We start from the raw sequence: 15,628 nt of genomic DNA, 5'->3' as shown, positions 1-15,628 counted from the left end.
TCATGAAGAAGGTTCCATCTGTTTTTAATTAATATCACCACTCTTTCTTTCTCTTTCTATCAAAAAATAAATGAATCACCTCATTTTGGATAAATAATGACTTCAATACTTTTAGTGGCATCAAACTTGACCTACAGGATGGTGATTAATACACATAGTTCCCCTTTCAATCTTTTATTCCGTCAAATTGAAGTCAGGATTTTCAACGTGATGACGGTTTTGGACCATTGAAAATACTTTAGCGTCTCTTTTAGCTGCCCAGAAGACTGGAAGTTAAGGATCAGTCAAAGTCGTAAAGTGCTGACAGCATTAACGTGAGCCCTGACGTCACTGAACAAGGGTGCGTTCAGAAAAACCTTTCTTAAGAAAGAGGAATATTCCATCTTTGCGCTTCTCTTCACTTCTAGCATTCCTGTCAGTTTAAAGAACCTGTGTGAACTCGTTGGCAGCGTGTGTGTGTGTGTGTGTGTCCCACCTGTATGCATGTTTGCGCTTGTGTGCCAAGCATCCATAAAAACGGGGCGCTTGTGCAATCCCCTGAAACACTTGACTCACAGAGAGGAAAAAAGTGCCTCAAGACACCCAAAAAAATGCATTTCAAGACACGCTTCCAAGTACAATGCATGTTTGTTTACTTTAATAAATAAAGGGAAGATTGAGGGAGGGAGAGGGAGAGTTTTTGAGGGGAGGACACACCTCTCTCGGCCCACTGCCTGTCGCAGCCTGCAGGCGGGATGTGATCCAGTTTATTACGGGCTGAGCTCACGGAGGCCGTCACAAGAGGGAAGAGCAGTCGGACCGACCGGACAGCAGCGGAGGGATCGTTATATCTGACACTCATCACAGGGACACGGCAAGTCCTGGGAAGGTCGGTCAAATACTTGATCTTGGGGAATTCTTAATGACATTTTTCATCAATCTCTCTCTCTCTCTCCCCAACATCTGCCTCTCGCTCTCTTTTGCCGCTTTGTTGTTATTTACACGTTGCAGATTTATTTAAAACCGATGAATCATTGTTTTAAAATGTTGGACAGCAAAGATAAGCAAAACAGAGTTTCCAGAGTTTGCAACGTAATTTTCAGAGTCTAAAAAAATTAGTTTCTCAGGTTTTTTGTTGTTGTGGTTTTAGAACCCAAATAGTTGCTTGAATTCATTTTTTTTAGGAAAACTTCTTTCCTGTTTGGTGGATTCTCTTGCAGACGTCAACAGTTATATCCTTCGTTGTTGTTTTTATGAAAAAGTCAATTGCATCAGTTTTTTCATTTATGTCATGTGTCTGCTGCAACATTCGGTTATAATTTGCAGATGTTTGTGTTTTTACCAGGACGGAGAGACGGCATTGTTGTCTGGGCTTTATGTCGTCTGGTTTTATTCAAAACTTTAAAGCAGTTTTCTGAAGAAACAACAAAATAAAGGTTTTATTTCTGAGAAATAATATTATTCACCTGACGACATCGATGTGTCTCTGAGACTCCATCTTTCTGTTTTTCCGAGTGATGTAAGACGTGTATTGTGTTTACCCATCGCTGCTGTTTCTGGCCATGAGGGGAAATAAACAGTTTGCTTTAGTGGGACCAGAGCAAGGATATTAGGACTTAATCAGGAAATGAGATGTTGTCTCACAGAGGGAAATGAGATTTTGAGATCTAATTGTTCCTCTCTCTGCATCTCCTGTATGATTTGTATATGCTAAAAATCCTCGGTTCGTCTGAGACGCGTCATCAGTGTTTTTCCTGAAAGGTCAACGCTCTGTGACCTCTGCACTGCAGATTTACTGGATTACAAGATGCAATTCCCGAAGAAGAAAAAATATCCCAGTGTGTCGAAATACTGCACCTCTATGACGCAGCCCTGTTGTTAATGCGCGGCGTGTTTTAGCACGCCGCCTCGGAGGTGAATCCACACTGTTGGCTACGGGACCTCATATTTTAGAGGCTGCGTCAGGGGGCAGCCATCCTCCTGCATCGGTGAACAGTATTTTGTAATGTTTATCTTCGGTAATGCCGGAGTATTTTCTTTTTCTAATCTTCTCAAACACAAAAAATAAGGCCTCAAACTAATTTGAATATAGTGGAAATTACCAATACATTTTTTTTTGTGGGGTGTAATTTCTATCGCCTCTCTTTCCTCTTTTACAATTCATGTTCATCATTCACAGTTAGAGAATTTCTCTTATTTACTGTATGTCCCTCTCGTCCTCAGGATTCACAACTCCATCCAGCATGAACAACTCCAGCTCCTCCTTATTGTCCTTCCTCAATGAAACCCACAACCACGAACGCGACAGCGTCGTGAGCAACGACTTCTCCACGATCCTGGGCGCCGTCATCCTCAGCCTCGTCTTCCTCCTGGGCGTCCCCGGCAACCTCTTCATCGTCTGGAGCATCCTGGCTCGCACCCACCACCGCTCGGTCACCACCCTCCTCATCCTCAACCTGGCGTTCGCCGACGGCTGCCTCATGGCGCTCACCATCTTCTTCATCATCTACCTGGCCAAGCAGACGTGGGTGTTCGGCGACGCCATGTGCAAAGGCGTGTTCTACCTGTGCAACACCAACATGTACGCCTCCATCTTTCTGATCACGCTGATGAGCGTGCACAGGCTGGTGGCCGTGGTGTTCCACAGGAAGATGTCCTCCCTGATCACCACGAGGATTGTGAGGAGGGTGGTGGTGGGATTGTGGGTGCTGGTGATGGTCATCTCCATCCCCTCGCTGGTGTTTCGGGACGTCAGAGAGGACAAAGACGGGATGGGCACAATAAGACTGGTGTGCGCGCCCAATCACACGCGGCCTCGACATGTGAGTAGACCAGGGCGGCAATTTGATGTATTATTGGGAAAAGTCCAATGTTAATTTCCAGCTCTGTTTTTGGTCTCCACCGACTCCTGGAGGAAGTTATCTTCAGCCGATGCTCCAGCTGGTCTCTAAATCTGTTAAACTATGTGTTAGTGTGCAGTGAGGTTTATAGAGCTAGACACACAAATACATTTAAAAAAAACTAAAATGTATCTTTATTACTTTTCATTATCTATTTTATTTTATTTATTTCATTTTTATTTTATTTATAAGACAAAAGACATTACATAGACATAACACCTAGTGGATGACAAAACAGTGGACAAAACATTAAGTCAGAGTTTTGAAGAAGTGTGTGAGTGTGTGTGTGCGTGCGTGTGCTTGTGCATATTCATGACATTTAATTGGTTTTCAGGCAACAAACTAAATAAAAATTAAGATTAATTATTAACTTTATTACTTAAATGCCATTAACACACATGAATAGACTTAATTAATATAACAAATCAAAGTTGATTGACATACATGCACATATGACATGGAATTACATAAACACATCTATAGACATTTAACTTAAGAGCATTGCTACCACACACAGATTAGTGTAGTTTAGTTTAAGAGTTTATACAAATTGCATGCTATTTTTTTGTAGTTTTTATGTTTTAAAAGTTGATTTGTTTACGTAATAAGATACTGTCATGTTTTTAAATGGAATTTTCAGGTTACAAAAATCTGTTTTCACTCTAAGAAATTATTTTCATGTTAATAAAAAGTATTTTACAAAAAGATGGAATAACATCACACAACCACGCTTCTGTAATACCAACAACAAATATACATCAAAAGAATAAAGTACAAGAACCTCAACTACACGGTGAAAACATATCATTTAAAATTAAATTCAAGTATCCTGATTCCAACCTTGAGAAAAGAGCGTCACTTATTCCTTAAAAAAAAGACACATATACAGATTTACTCTCGCCAGGTGAATCGTTGACGTATGAATGGCCGGATGCATCATTGTGTTGTGTGTGTCTTGCAGGTGAGGTTCCAGTACGCCCTGGAGACGGTCTCCGGCTTCATCCTCCCGTACGCCGTCATCATCACCAGCTACGTCCTCATCCTGTGGCGCCTGAGGCAGACCAAGTTCCGCCGGACCGTCCGCAGCGAGAACCTCATCCTGGCCATCGTGGTGACGTTTGGCATCTTCTGGCTGCCGTACCACGTCATCAACATGATGGAGGTGCGTGACTCCTGATTCTGGTCTTTGATCAACGATGTGATCTTTTTGAATGAACACCGTCTGTTTTGGTCCAAGGTGGCGGCTCAGTGGTACAATCTGGAATCCCCCACCAGAGAAACGTGAGTAACGACATTAACACTCTCTCTCTAACACACTCTGTCTCTAACACACTCTCTCCAACGGAAGTATTTTCATTGACATGTGTTTCCGTATTCTTTATTAATTTGTATTTATTCATCCAGCGATAGCACTACATCATGAGTTGATTGAGAAGCTGATTCCTTTCCGCACATATGTGTTGAAACCAAACGGGTATTTCTTTATTTTTTCATGCATTTTTGTAACATATAGTCAAAATAAGTCAAAATACCATTGGACTGATAGCTCTATTCTACTATACGATGACTCTTTAAAAGATGATATACTCAATTTGTGATTTTTTTGAAATCAGTGTGCCTCTTTGTAGTTGTTGAGTGTTTATTTGTGCATCTTTGTAGTCCTCTAGTGTCTCTTTGTAGTTGTTTAGTGTCTCGTTGTCCCTCTTTGTAGTTCTCTAGTGTATATTTGTAGTTCGTTAGTGTCTCTTTGTGCGTCTTTGTAGTTCTTTAGTGTTTCTTTGTGCATCTTTGTAGTTCTTTAGTGTCTCTTCAAGCATCGTTGTAGTCCTTTAGTGTTTCTTTGTAGTTCTTTAGTGTCTCTTTGTGCCTCTTTGTAGTTCTTTAGTGTCTCGTTGTGCCTCTTTGTGGTTGTTTAGTGTCTGGTTGTGCCTCTTTGTAGTTCTCTAGTGTCTCTTTGTCGTTCTTTAGTGTCTCTTTGTAGTTGTTTAGTGTCTCGTTGTGCCTCTTTGTAGTTATCTAGTGTCTCTTTGTGCCTCTGTAGTTGTTTAGTGTCTCGTGACTCTTTCTAGTTCTCTAGTGTATCTTTGTAGTTCTCTAGTGTCTCTTTGCGCGTCTTTGTAGTTCTCTAGTGTCTCTTTGTGCATCTTTGTAGTTCTTTAGTGTCTCTTCAAGCATCGTTGTAGTTCTTTAGTGTCTCTTCGGGCCTCTTTGTCGTTGTTAATGTCTTTTTGTAGTGTAGTATTTAAGTAATCCATTCATCGATATTTATATTTCATGATTCAGTTAGTTTGAGAGCTCATTGTTCATCAATTATATGTTTATGAAGTTTTACTTTTGGTCTAAAATGTAGTTTTTCTTCAGATTGATTAACATCACCAAGACCAGTCGGGCGGTGACGTCGGCGTTCGCCTTCATCAGCAGCTGCGCCAATCCCGTCCTCTACACGTTCGCTGGGAAATCCTACATCAAGCAGAACGGCTTCGCCTTCATGGCTCGGCTCTTTGAGGGCACGTCGATGGACCAGACGGGGACCAAAAAGAGCAACACTGTGGGGAACAGTACGGCCGACTCAGGGACAGGAACTAGAAGCGCCATGTTGCAGAGTGGGACTTGAGCATTCAATGAACTTTGTGCATAAATGAAATCTGTAGGAATATGCAGGTGGAGCGTGTAGATTTAGGTTGTGTTGGAACATCAGTTTGACTGGTAGACAGCTGGGTAAGGACAAGACTTTGGATGGTTTGTACCCACCCTGGAAATCAGAAGTGTAAATAATTTGTAGATGGGATCAGTTGCAGAAAATAACTTAAAACCAACTGTACTTAGGCGCAATTTGGTTGCATGAAAACAAATTTACATTATTTAACAGCCATGAAACTGTAAAAGTATTTTTTTTTACCGCTTGCGATTAACAGCACAGATAAATTGTTTTTGTAAATAGGTTTTGCATTGAATTAATTAAAGTGATCCACTCATGAATGTAAGTGACAGGTCTGATCTGAACTCTGGGGGGGGAAAAGTGCCTCTTCTTTTATATAAAGTATTCAAACTGAAACCAGAGCTTCTCTGGATTACATTAAATGAGGTCAATTCTGGTCGCAATGTTTAAGTCTTATATATCTTGATGCAATGATAAATCATTTAAAATTGCTATTTAATACAATTAAAACTCTAGTTTGCTAGTTAAATTTACTTTAGAGCCAAGAGGACATCATGCAGTCACTTTATCCTCATTTATTAATGCAACATAAGAAACCCCATATAAAATCCCAGCATATTCATTCTCTAAAAACTGATAGAAAAGCAAATAGACAATAGTTTAACTCGGCTATCTTTATTTAACAGTGAATTTCAGTGTTCATACACATCATTAAAACTATATAAAGTAAGGATGATCTTAGAAATATGCAGATGTTCACTCACTAATCAGCTAATTAAAAGCACTGCATGAATAAAATTAACAGCAAAGCACGTAGATCCAGCTGTGGATTCGGTTCATGTGGCGTCCCCTTTACCTGTAAACACAAAAGATGTAATTATTAACAGTTTATAGGCTTCAGTGTCTTGCAAACTACGGTCCCAATTGGGAGATATTTCAAATTAAAGGGCTTTTGAGGAAAAACATATTTAAAGCACCTCAAACATGAAAGAAAAAAATGAATTTTTTTCTTTACATTTTTTTTTTTTTTAAATATCAATAATTGGGAATTGGGAGATTCTGTCTCTCTCCAGGATAATGGAAGTCAGGATTGTGTTGAACACAGCTGCATTAGTCAATGCCGGGGCTTTTGAGGAAAAACATATTTAAAGCACCTCAAACATGAAAGAAATGACCGATTTCTCGTAAACATTTACTTTGAAATATCTCCCAAATGGGACCATAGATAAGTTTGATTTCCAGGATAATGGAAGTCAGGACTGTCTTGAACACCGCTGCATCATTCATTTCCTGGAACTGTTGGGGAAATCTATATACAGGAATTTTTTAACCTACAAAAGTCTGAGTTTTATTGAATTTCTTAACATACAAGAGTTTTATTTTTATAAACTCTTCCTTAACGTTTTGTCAGCATAATTTAAGCTAAATCTCAGAAACGATCTATAAAGATTCAAAATCAGTTAATTGTTTACTTGTATATGCTAGTGTACAATTTGTCGACATCTTATTTTGAAAAACGGATGTTTCACGTAGTTCTTTCCGCTAACTTTGCAAAACCGGATGTTGTCACGTGAATCCTTCCGCTAACTTTATCAAAACCCTCGCGCGCTCCCGATCGAATGCGTTTACCGTCAACATCAGTCTATAGGTGCACAGAAATGTAAGTGTCGGCTGAGTTGACCGCAGTACAAGCAATGAACAGAACAGCAGGTGCACAAGTCAGCTGTTCGATTCTTTGAGAAATCCGTGTTTTTATTTTATTGTAGTTTGATATTTTTTTATCATCAGTGAACAAGTGATATGTTCGTCATGAAGGTGGAAAACGTTTCGTTAATGCCGTCGAAATCCTAAATGAAGGCTGGAGCAAGCCGCTCCCCCGTCATGTGTCGAAAGACGCGCTCACTCCTGTGTGTAGTTATTCAATGCGTGTCCTTATCGTAACAAAACAGGTAACAGTCATGTTTAATCTGGACCAGTGAGTGCTGCACAGGGTAGAGTATAGTTACGAAGTCTCGAATATAAAACATAAGAGATGTGAGAGTAGTGTTGTTGTATCACAATTTAATCGGAGTCGATCAGTTTCCCAGCTGACAGCGGTGGGCGAGCTGGATGTAAACAACGGGCTACATGCTTCATTACACACTATATGAAGAGTAAACTGGTCTCACATCGACGTATAACATAAATATCAGACTGACAACAAGAGCATTTTGTCAAGTATTTATTGAAGTTAGTAGTATATTGAACAGGCATCAGCAGAGTCACCTACTTTGTCCTCGCTCCGTGTCCTCGGCGTCTCAACTGCAGAACAGGTATCACATTTTACAGCAAAGTCCTCCGTGTTTAGTCTTTAAAACATCAGCGTTACATAAAAAGAACGTGACAGAGGCTAAGCGATGGAAAAGTGCATTTCCTAGTTAGTCGAGACGAGTCCTGAGAGGCAACTCCGAGGCCACTCCTACGGAACATCTGCCTCATGCATGCGTACCAAAACCAGTTAATCGCGGATAGTCCGCGTGCAGCCACGTCTCAGTAAAACACAAGAGGCTGCTCTCACGGAAGATCCTCTGTCATTACCAGCGCGCCGAGCTCATCCGTCTTATTCGCCAAGACCTCACGTTCCCTGTTATGATCGCCGGTATCGAGGGTTTTGTATTTCATCGTTTTAGCCCTCCGCTTGACACCCGATCTGCAGCCCCGAGCCCTTCTCCGTAGCTCCACCGGGATCACAGGTCTGTCTCCAGGCAGAAGCTGCGGCTTGCACAGCGCAATCAGCTGAGCACGCGAGTAAACAACGGTCCCAGTCATAGTTTGCTGACCTTATGAAGATGAATCCAGTCCAGGCTCTTAAAATCCTGAAAACAAGGAAGAACAAGGTTATAGTCTTTACGTGTAATATAAAAAGCAGCTTCATGTGTCGGTTCGGTCAAACCCATCAGTGCAGTGAAAGAGTAATCATCAGCTTCAGGTGAAACACGGACTCACAGCAAGATCATCATTAAGGTTTGACAGAATAATGAAGAACAAGTTTTTGCAGGACGGGTAAGATTATTTTTAAAGTGCACGATTATCCTCCTGAAATGTAAATTATATTTAAGGGCTGCCAGGTGCACACGAGATATAATTCACTCAATTCTGACTATTTATATTGTAAAAATTAATGCAAAAGGCGTGTTTACGTTAGAAAACACCAAAATAGCTACCAAAAAAAGCCAATATTAAATAGCCATGGTTTAAGTATCATAATTAAGTCTTCTAAAGTTTAAATATTATCTTAGCTATAGTTTGTCACGTGACGGGCAAACTGGGCCTCTTCACGTGGAGAACATGCGGTAGTTTTGGCGCCAAGATGCGAACAAACGAGTATTTTTGCGGAAATAAGCGCAAGAAACACCCACGAGGAAACACGCCAACACACCAACTGCGACATAAACTTATCCGACAGTAAACGTGAATATTTACCGTTAAAAGAAGCTTCCGGACCGTTGGTTTCTTTCTCTCTGCAGCAGCGCGTGGAACCTGATTCACTGCAACCCGGAAGAGAGAGAGAGACAGTAAGGGGCTGAGGCTCTATTTATACCTGTGGGAAACCACGTGTTTGCTTTCGGGAAACAGGCAACTTCCGGGTCCGGCAAAAAATAAATAATTACATGACATACATTAGAAACAGCTTATCGTCTTTAATGCATGAATTGTACATATCATTCTGTTTGTTTTTTTAGTAAAATGTGTATTAATAAAAAAATGTTTTAGTAAAAATAAATAAATATAAGTATATGCTTTTCATCCAGCAGCTAAAGGGGCATTTGTTTTTGTAAAACTGTTCAATTATGATTTTATTGTATTATTGTATTTTCGTTCACTATAATCCCATTTTGTGTGTTATATTTTATGTTTCTGTTCCTCCTCTGACCATCTATCGTGTGTTTTTTCTATGTTTTGTTTCTTCTTTGGTCTACATTGGCAGCTGATTTTTCTTTCTTTCCTTGAAACCAACAACCGGATGCGCATCTATCAATGTGTAAATCCCATTAAATTTATTATGTTTGCACAAAAATACAAAGATTTATTGTCACATTTAAAGATTTTAGCCACAACATATTTACCTCTTTTTTAAAAACAAATACCCAATGTTTATACCATCAAGTTGTAATATAGATGTATGCGCTTATTTGGTTTTAACAGACCCATATTTGACAATCCATTTATATTAGATTGTTTCAGTTAAACTTAAATTAACTAAACTTCATACAACAGCGTACAATTATTATTAACTTATTAACATTTCATCAGCCTATTTGACTCACTAAACTCAGACACAAAACATATCATTTAAAATTAAATTCAAGTATCCTGATTCCAACCTTTAGAAAAGAGCGTCACTTATTCCTTAAAAAAAAAGACACATATACAGATTTACTCTCGCCAGGTGAATCGTTGACGTATGAATGGCCGGATGCATCATTGTGTTGTGTGTGTCTTGCAGGTGAGGTTCCAGTACGCCCTGGAGACGGTCTCCGGCTTCATCCTCCCGTACGCCGTCATCATCACCAGCTACGTCCTCATCCTGTGGCGCCTGAGGCAGACCAAGTTCCGCCGGACCGTCCGCAGCGAGAACCTCATCCTGGCCATCGTGGTGACGTTTGGCATCTTCTGGCTGCCGTACCACGTCATCAACATGATGGAGGTGCGTGACTCCTGATTCTGGTCTTTGATCAACGATGTGATCTTTTTGAATGAACACCGTCTGTTTTGGTCCAAGGTGGCGGCTCAGTGGTACAATCTGGAATCCCCCACCAGAGAAACGTGAGTAACGACATTAACGCTCTCTCTCTAACACACTCTGTCTCCAACACACTCTCTCCAACGGAAGTATTTTCATTGACATGTGTTTCCGTATTCTTTATTAATTTGTATTTATTCATCCAGCGATAGCACTACATCATGAGTTGATTGAGAAGCTGATTCCTTTCCGCACACATGTGTTGAAATCAAACGGGTATTTCTTTATTTTTTCATGCATTTTTGTAACATATAGTCAAAATAAGTCAAAATACCATTGGACTGATAGCTCTATTCTACTATACGATGACTCTTTAAAAGATGATATACTCAATCTGTGATTTTTTTGAAATCAGTGTGCCTCTTTGTAGTTGTTGAGTGTTTCTTTGTGCATCTTTGTAGTCCTCTAGTGTCTCTTTGTAGTTGTTTAGTGTCTCGTTGTCCCTCTTTGTAGTTCTCTAGTGTATATTTGTAGTTCTTTAGTGTTTCTTTGTAGTTCTTTAGTGTCTCTTTGTGCATCTTTGTAGTTCTTTAGTGTCTCTTCAAGCATCGTTGTAGTTCTTTAGTGTTTCTTTGTAGTTCTTTAGTGTCTCTTTGTGCCTCTTTGTAGTTGTTTAGTGTCTCGTTGTGCCTCTTTGTAGTTGTTTAGTGTCTGGTTGTGCCTCTTTGTAGTTCTCTAGTGTCTCTTTGTAGTTCTTTTGTGCCTCTTTGTAGTTGTTTAGTGTCTCGTTGTGCCTCTGTAGTTGTTTAGTGTCTCGTGACTCTTTGTAGTTCTCTAGTGTATCTTTGTAGTTCTCTAGTGTCTCTTTGTGCGTCTTTGTAGTTCTTTAGTGTCTCTTTGTGCCTCTTTGTATTTATCTAGTGTCTCTTTGTGCCTCTGTAGTTGTTTAGTGTCTCGTGACTCTTTCTAGTTCTCTAGTGTATCTTTGTAGTTCTCTAGTGTCTCTTTGTGCGTCTTTGTAGTTCTTTAGTGTCTCTTTGTAGTTCTCTAGTGTCTCTTTGTGCATCTTTGTAGTTCTTTAGTGTCTCTTCAAGCATCGTTGTAGTTCTTTAGTGTCTCTTCGGGCCTCTTTGTCGTTGTTAATGTCTTTTTGTAGTGTAGTATTTAAGTAATCCATTCATCGATATTTATATTTCATGATTCAGTTAGTTTGAGAGCTCATTGTTCATCAATTATATGTTTATGAAGTTTTACTTTTGGTCTAAAATGTAGTTTTTCTTCAGATTGATTAACATCACCAAGACCAGTCGGGCGGTGACGTCGGCGTTCGCCTTCATCAGCAGCTGCGCCAATCCCGTCCTCTACACGTTCGCTGGGAAATCCTACATCAAGCAGAACGGCTTCGCCTTCATGGCTCGGCTCTTTGAGGGCACGTCGATGGACCAGACGGGGACCAAAAAGAGCAACACTGTGGGGAACAGTACGGCCGACTCAGGGACAGGAACTAGAAGCGCCATGTTGCAGAGTGGGACTTGAGCATTCAATGAACTTTGTGCATAAATGAAATCTGTAGGAATATGCAGGTGGAGCGTGTAGATTTAGGTTGTGTTGGAACATCAGTTTGACTGGTAGACAGCTGGGTAAGGACAAGACTTTGGATGGTTTGTACCCACCCTGGAAATCAGAAGTGTAAATAATTTGTAGATGGGATCAGTTGCAGAAAATAACTTAAAACCAACTGTATTTAGGCGCAATTTGGTTGCATGAAAACAAATTTACATTATTTAACAGCCATGAAACTGTAAAAGTATTTTTTTTTACCGCTTGCGATTAACAGCACAGATAAATTGTTTTTGTAAATAGGTTTTGCATTGAATTAATTAAAGTGATCCACTCATGAATGTAAGTGACAGGTCTGATCTGAACTCTGGGGGGGAAAAAGTGCCTCTTCTTTTATATAAAGTATTCAAACTGAAACCAGAGATTCTCTGGATTACATTAAATGAGGTCAATTCTGCTCGCAATGTTTAAGTCTTATATATCTTGATGCAATGATAAATCATTTAAAATTGCTAATTAATACAATTAAAACTCTAGTTTGCTAGTTAAATTTACTTTAGAGCCAAGAGGACATCATGCAGTCACTTTATACTCATTTATTAATGCAACATAAGAAACCCCATATAAAATCCCAGCATATTCATTCTCTAAAAACTGATAGAAAAGCAAATAGACAATAGTTTAACTCGGTTATCTTTATTTAACAGTGAATTTCAGTGTTCATACACATCATTAAAACTATATAAAGTAAGGATGATCTTAGAAATATGCAGATGTTCACTCACTAATCAGCTAATTAAAAGCACCGCATGAATAAAATTAACAGCAAAGCACGTAGATCCAGCTGTGGATTCGGTTCATGTGGCGTCCCCTTTACCTGTAAACACAAAAGATGTAATTATTAACAGTTTATAGGCTTCAGAGTGTCTTGCAAACTACGGTCCCAATTGGGAGATATTTCAAATTAAAGGGCTTTTGAGGAAAAACATATATAAAGCACTTCAAACATGAAAGAAATGACCGATTTCTTTAAACATTTAGGACTTTTAATTTGAAATATCTCCCAATTGGGACCGTAGATTTGTCTGATTCCCAGGATAATGGAAGTCAGGATTGTGTTGAACACAGCTGCATTAGTCAATGCCGGGGTTTTTGAAAAAAAAAATAAATTAAACCTCAAACTTGAGAAAAAATGAAATTTCGTAAACATTTACTTTGAAATATCTCTCCCTGGGGGGGGACCATAGATTTGATTTCCAGGATAATGGAAGTCAGGATTGTGTTGAACACAGCTGCATCATTCATTTCCTGGAACTGTTGGGGAAATCTATATACAGGAATTTTTTAACCTACAAAAGTCTGAGTTTCATTGAATTTAACATACAAAAGAGTTTTATTTTTATAAACTCTTCCTTAACGTTTTGTCAGCATAATTTAAGCTAAATCTCAGAAACGATCTATAAAGATTCAAAATCAGTTAATTGTTTACTTGTATATGCTAGTGTACAATTTGTCGACATCTTATTTTGAAAAACGGATGTTTCACGTAGTTCTTTCCGCTAACTTTGCAAAATGAGATGTTGTCACGTGAATCCTTCCGCTAACTTTATCAAAACCCTCGCGCGCTCCCGATCGAATGAGTTTACCGTCAACATCAGTCTATAGGTGCACAGAAATGTAAGTGTTGGCTGAGTTGACCGCAGTACAAGCAATGAACAGAACAGCAGGTGCACAAGTCAGCTGTTCGATTCTTTGAGAAATCCGTGTTTTTATTTTATTGTAGTTTGATATTTTTTTATCACCAGTGAACAAGTGATATGTTCGTCATGAAGGTGGAAAACGTTTCGTTAATGCCGTCGAAATCCTAAATGAAGCCTGGAGCAAGCCGCTCCCCCGTCATGTGTCGAAAGACACGCTCACTCCTGTGTGTAGTTATTCAATGCGTGTCCTTATCGTAACAAAACAGGTAACAGTCATGTTTAATCTGGACCAGTGAGTGCTGCACAGGGTAGAGTTTAGTTACGAAGTCTCGAATATAAAACATAAGAGATGTGAGAGTAGTGTTGTTGTTGTGGTATCACAATTTAATCGGAGTCGATCAGTTTCCCAGGTGACAGCGGTGGGCGAGCTGGGTGTAAACAACGGGCTACATGCTTCATTACACTGTATGAAGAGTAAACTGGTCTCACATCGACGTATAACATAAATATCAGACTGACAACAAGAGCATTTTGTCAAGTATTTATTGAAGTTAGTAGTATATTGAACAGGCATCAGCAGAGTCACCTACTTTGTCCTCGCTCCGTGTCCTCGGCGTCTCAACTGCAGAACAGGTATCACATTTTACAGCAAAGTCCTCCGTGTTTAGTCTTTAAAACATTAGCGTTACATAAAAAGAACGCGACAGAGGCTAAGCGATGGAAATGTGCATTTCCTAGTTAGTCGAGACGAGTCCTGAGAGGCAACTCCGAGGCCACTCCTACGGAACATCTGCCTCATGCATGCGTACCAAAACCAGTTAATCGCGGATAGTCCGCGTGCAGCCACGTCTCAGTAAAACACAAGAGGCTGCTCTCACGGAAGATCCTCTGTCATTACCAGCGCGCCGAGCTCATCCGTCTTATTCGCCAAGACCTCACGTTCCCTGTTATGATCGCCGGTATCGAGGGTTTTGTATTTCATCTTTTTAGCCCTCGTCTTGGCACCCGACCTGCAGCCCCGAGCCCTTCTCCGTAGCTCCACCGGGATCACAGGTCTGTCTCCAGGCAGAAGCTGCGGCTTGCACAGCGCAATCAGCTGAGCACGCGAGTAAACAACGGTCCCAGTCATAGTTTGCTGACCTTATGAAGATGAATCCAGTCCAGGCTCTTAAAATCCTGAAAACAAGGAAGAACAAGGTTATAGTCTTTACGTGTAATATAAGAAGCAGCTTCATGTGTCGGTTCGGTCAAACCCATCAGTGCAGTGAAAGAGTAATCATCAGCTTCAGGTGAAACACGGACTCACAGCAAGATCATCATTAAGGTTTGACAGAATAATGAAGAACAAGTTTTTGCAGGACGGGTAAGATTATTTTTAAAGTGCACGATTATGCTCCTGAAATGTAAATTATATGTAAGGGCTGCCAGGTGCACACGAGATATGATTCACTCAATTCTGACTATTTATATTGTAAAAATTAATGCAAAAGGCGTGTTTACGTTAGAAAACACCAAAATAGCTACCAAAAAAAGCCAATATTAAATAGCCATGGTTTAAGTATCATAATTAAGTCTTCTAAAGTTTAAATATTATCTTAGCTATAGTTTGTCACGTGACGGGCAAACTGGGCCTCTTCACGTGGAGAAGAACATGCGGTAGTTTTGGCGCCAAGATGCGAACAAACGAGTATTTTTGCGGAAATAAGCGCAAGAAACACCCACGAGGAAACACGCCAACACACCAACTGCGACATAAACTTATCCGACAGTAAACGTGAATATTTACCGTTAAAAGAAGCTTCCGGACCGTTGGTTTCTTTCTCTCTGCAGCAGCGCGTGGAACCGGATTCACTGCAACCCGGAAGAGAGAGAGACAGTAAGGGGCTGAGGCTCTATTTATACCTGTGGGAAACCACGTGTTTGCTTTCGGGAAACAGGCAACTTCCGGGTCCGGCAAAAAATAAATAATTACATGACATACATTAGAAACAGCTTATCGTCTTTAATGCATGAATTGTACATATTATTCTGTTTGTTTTGTTAGTAAAATGTGTATTAATAAAAAAATGTTTTAGTAAAAATAAATAAATATAAGTATATGCTTTTC

At 39.9% G+C, this 15,628-nt stretch overlaps 1 protein-coding gene and 2 long non-coding RNA genes across 3 annotated transcripts; 1 reads left to right on the top strand and 2 right to left on the bottom strand.

Annotated features, from left to right (window-relative positions):
• The first annotated feature begins 792 nt into the window (after positions 1–792).
• ltb4r2b (leukotriene B4 receptor 2b) lies at positions 793–12,136 on the top strand. The gene is made up of 10 exons (XM_056421532.1): positions 793–868; positions 2,203–2,801; positions 3,841–4,041; positions 4,117–4,160; positions 5,241–5,482; positions 9,154–9,164; positions 9,506–9,559; positions 10,025–10,225; positions 10,301–10,344; positions 11,545–12,136. Exons 2-10 carry the CDS (start codon positions 2,223–2,225, stop codon positions 11,795–11,797), a joined length of 1,629 nt encoding a protein of 542 aa, XP_056277507.1. The 5' UTR covers positions 793–868; positions 2,203–2,222; the 3' UTR covers positions 11,798–12,136.
• On the bottom strand, positions 6,194–9,078 carry LOC130197754 (uncharacterized). The gene is made up of 3 exons (XR_008832523.1): positions 9,001–9,078; positions 6,693–8,393; positions 6,194–6,515 (listed from the first exon to the last, which is right to left on the bottom strand). It is a non-coding gene; the product is annotated as an uncharacterized LOC130197754 (long non-coding RNA).
• A 1,911-nt stretch (positions 12,137–14,047) lies between the features above and the next one.
• On the bottom strand, positions 14,048–15,391 carry LOC130197755 (uncharacterized). Its single transcript, XR_008832524.1, has 2 exons — positions 15,308–15,391; positions 14,048–14,697 (listed from the first exon to the last, which is right to left on the bottom strand). It is a non-coding gene; the product is annotated as an uncharacterized LOC130197755 (long non-coding RNA).
• Positions 15,392–15,628: the final 237 nt, after the last annotated feature.

The sequence above is a fragment of the Pseudoliparis swirei genome, chromosome 8, assembly GCF_029220125.1.
Source record: "Pseudoliparis swirei isolate HS2019 ecotype Mariana Trench chromosome 8, NWPU_hadal_v1, whole genome shotgun sequence".
In the NCBI taxonomy this organism is placed as follows: Eukaryota; Metazoa; Chordata; class Actinopteri; order Perciformes; family Liparidae; genus Pseudoliparis; species Pseudoliparis swirei.
Note: the sequence above shows the minus strand (reverse complement) of the source record. Positions and strands in the feature narration are given on the sequence as shown.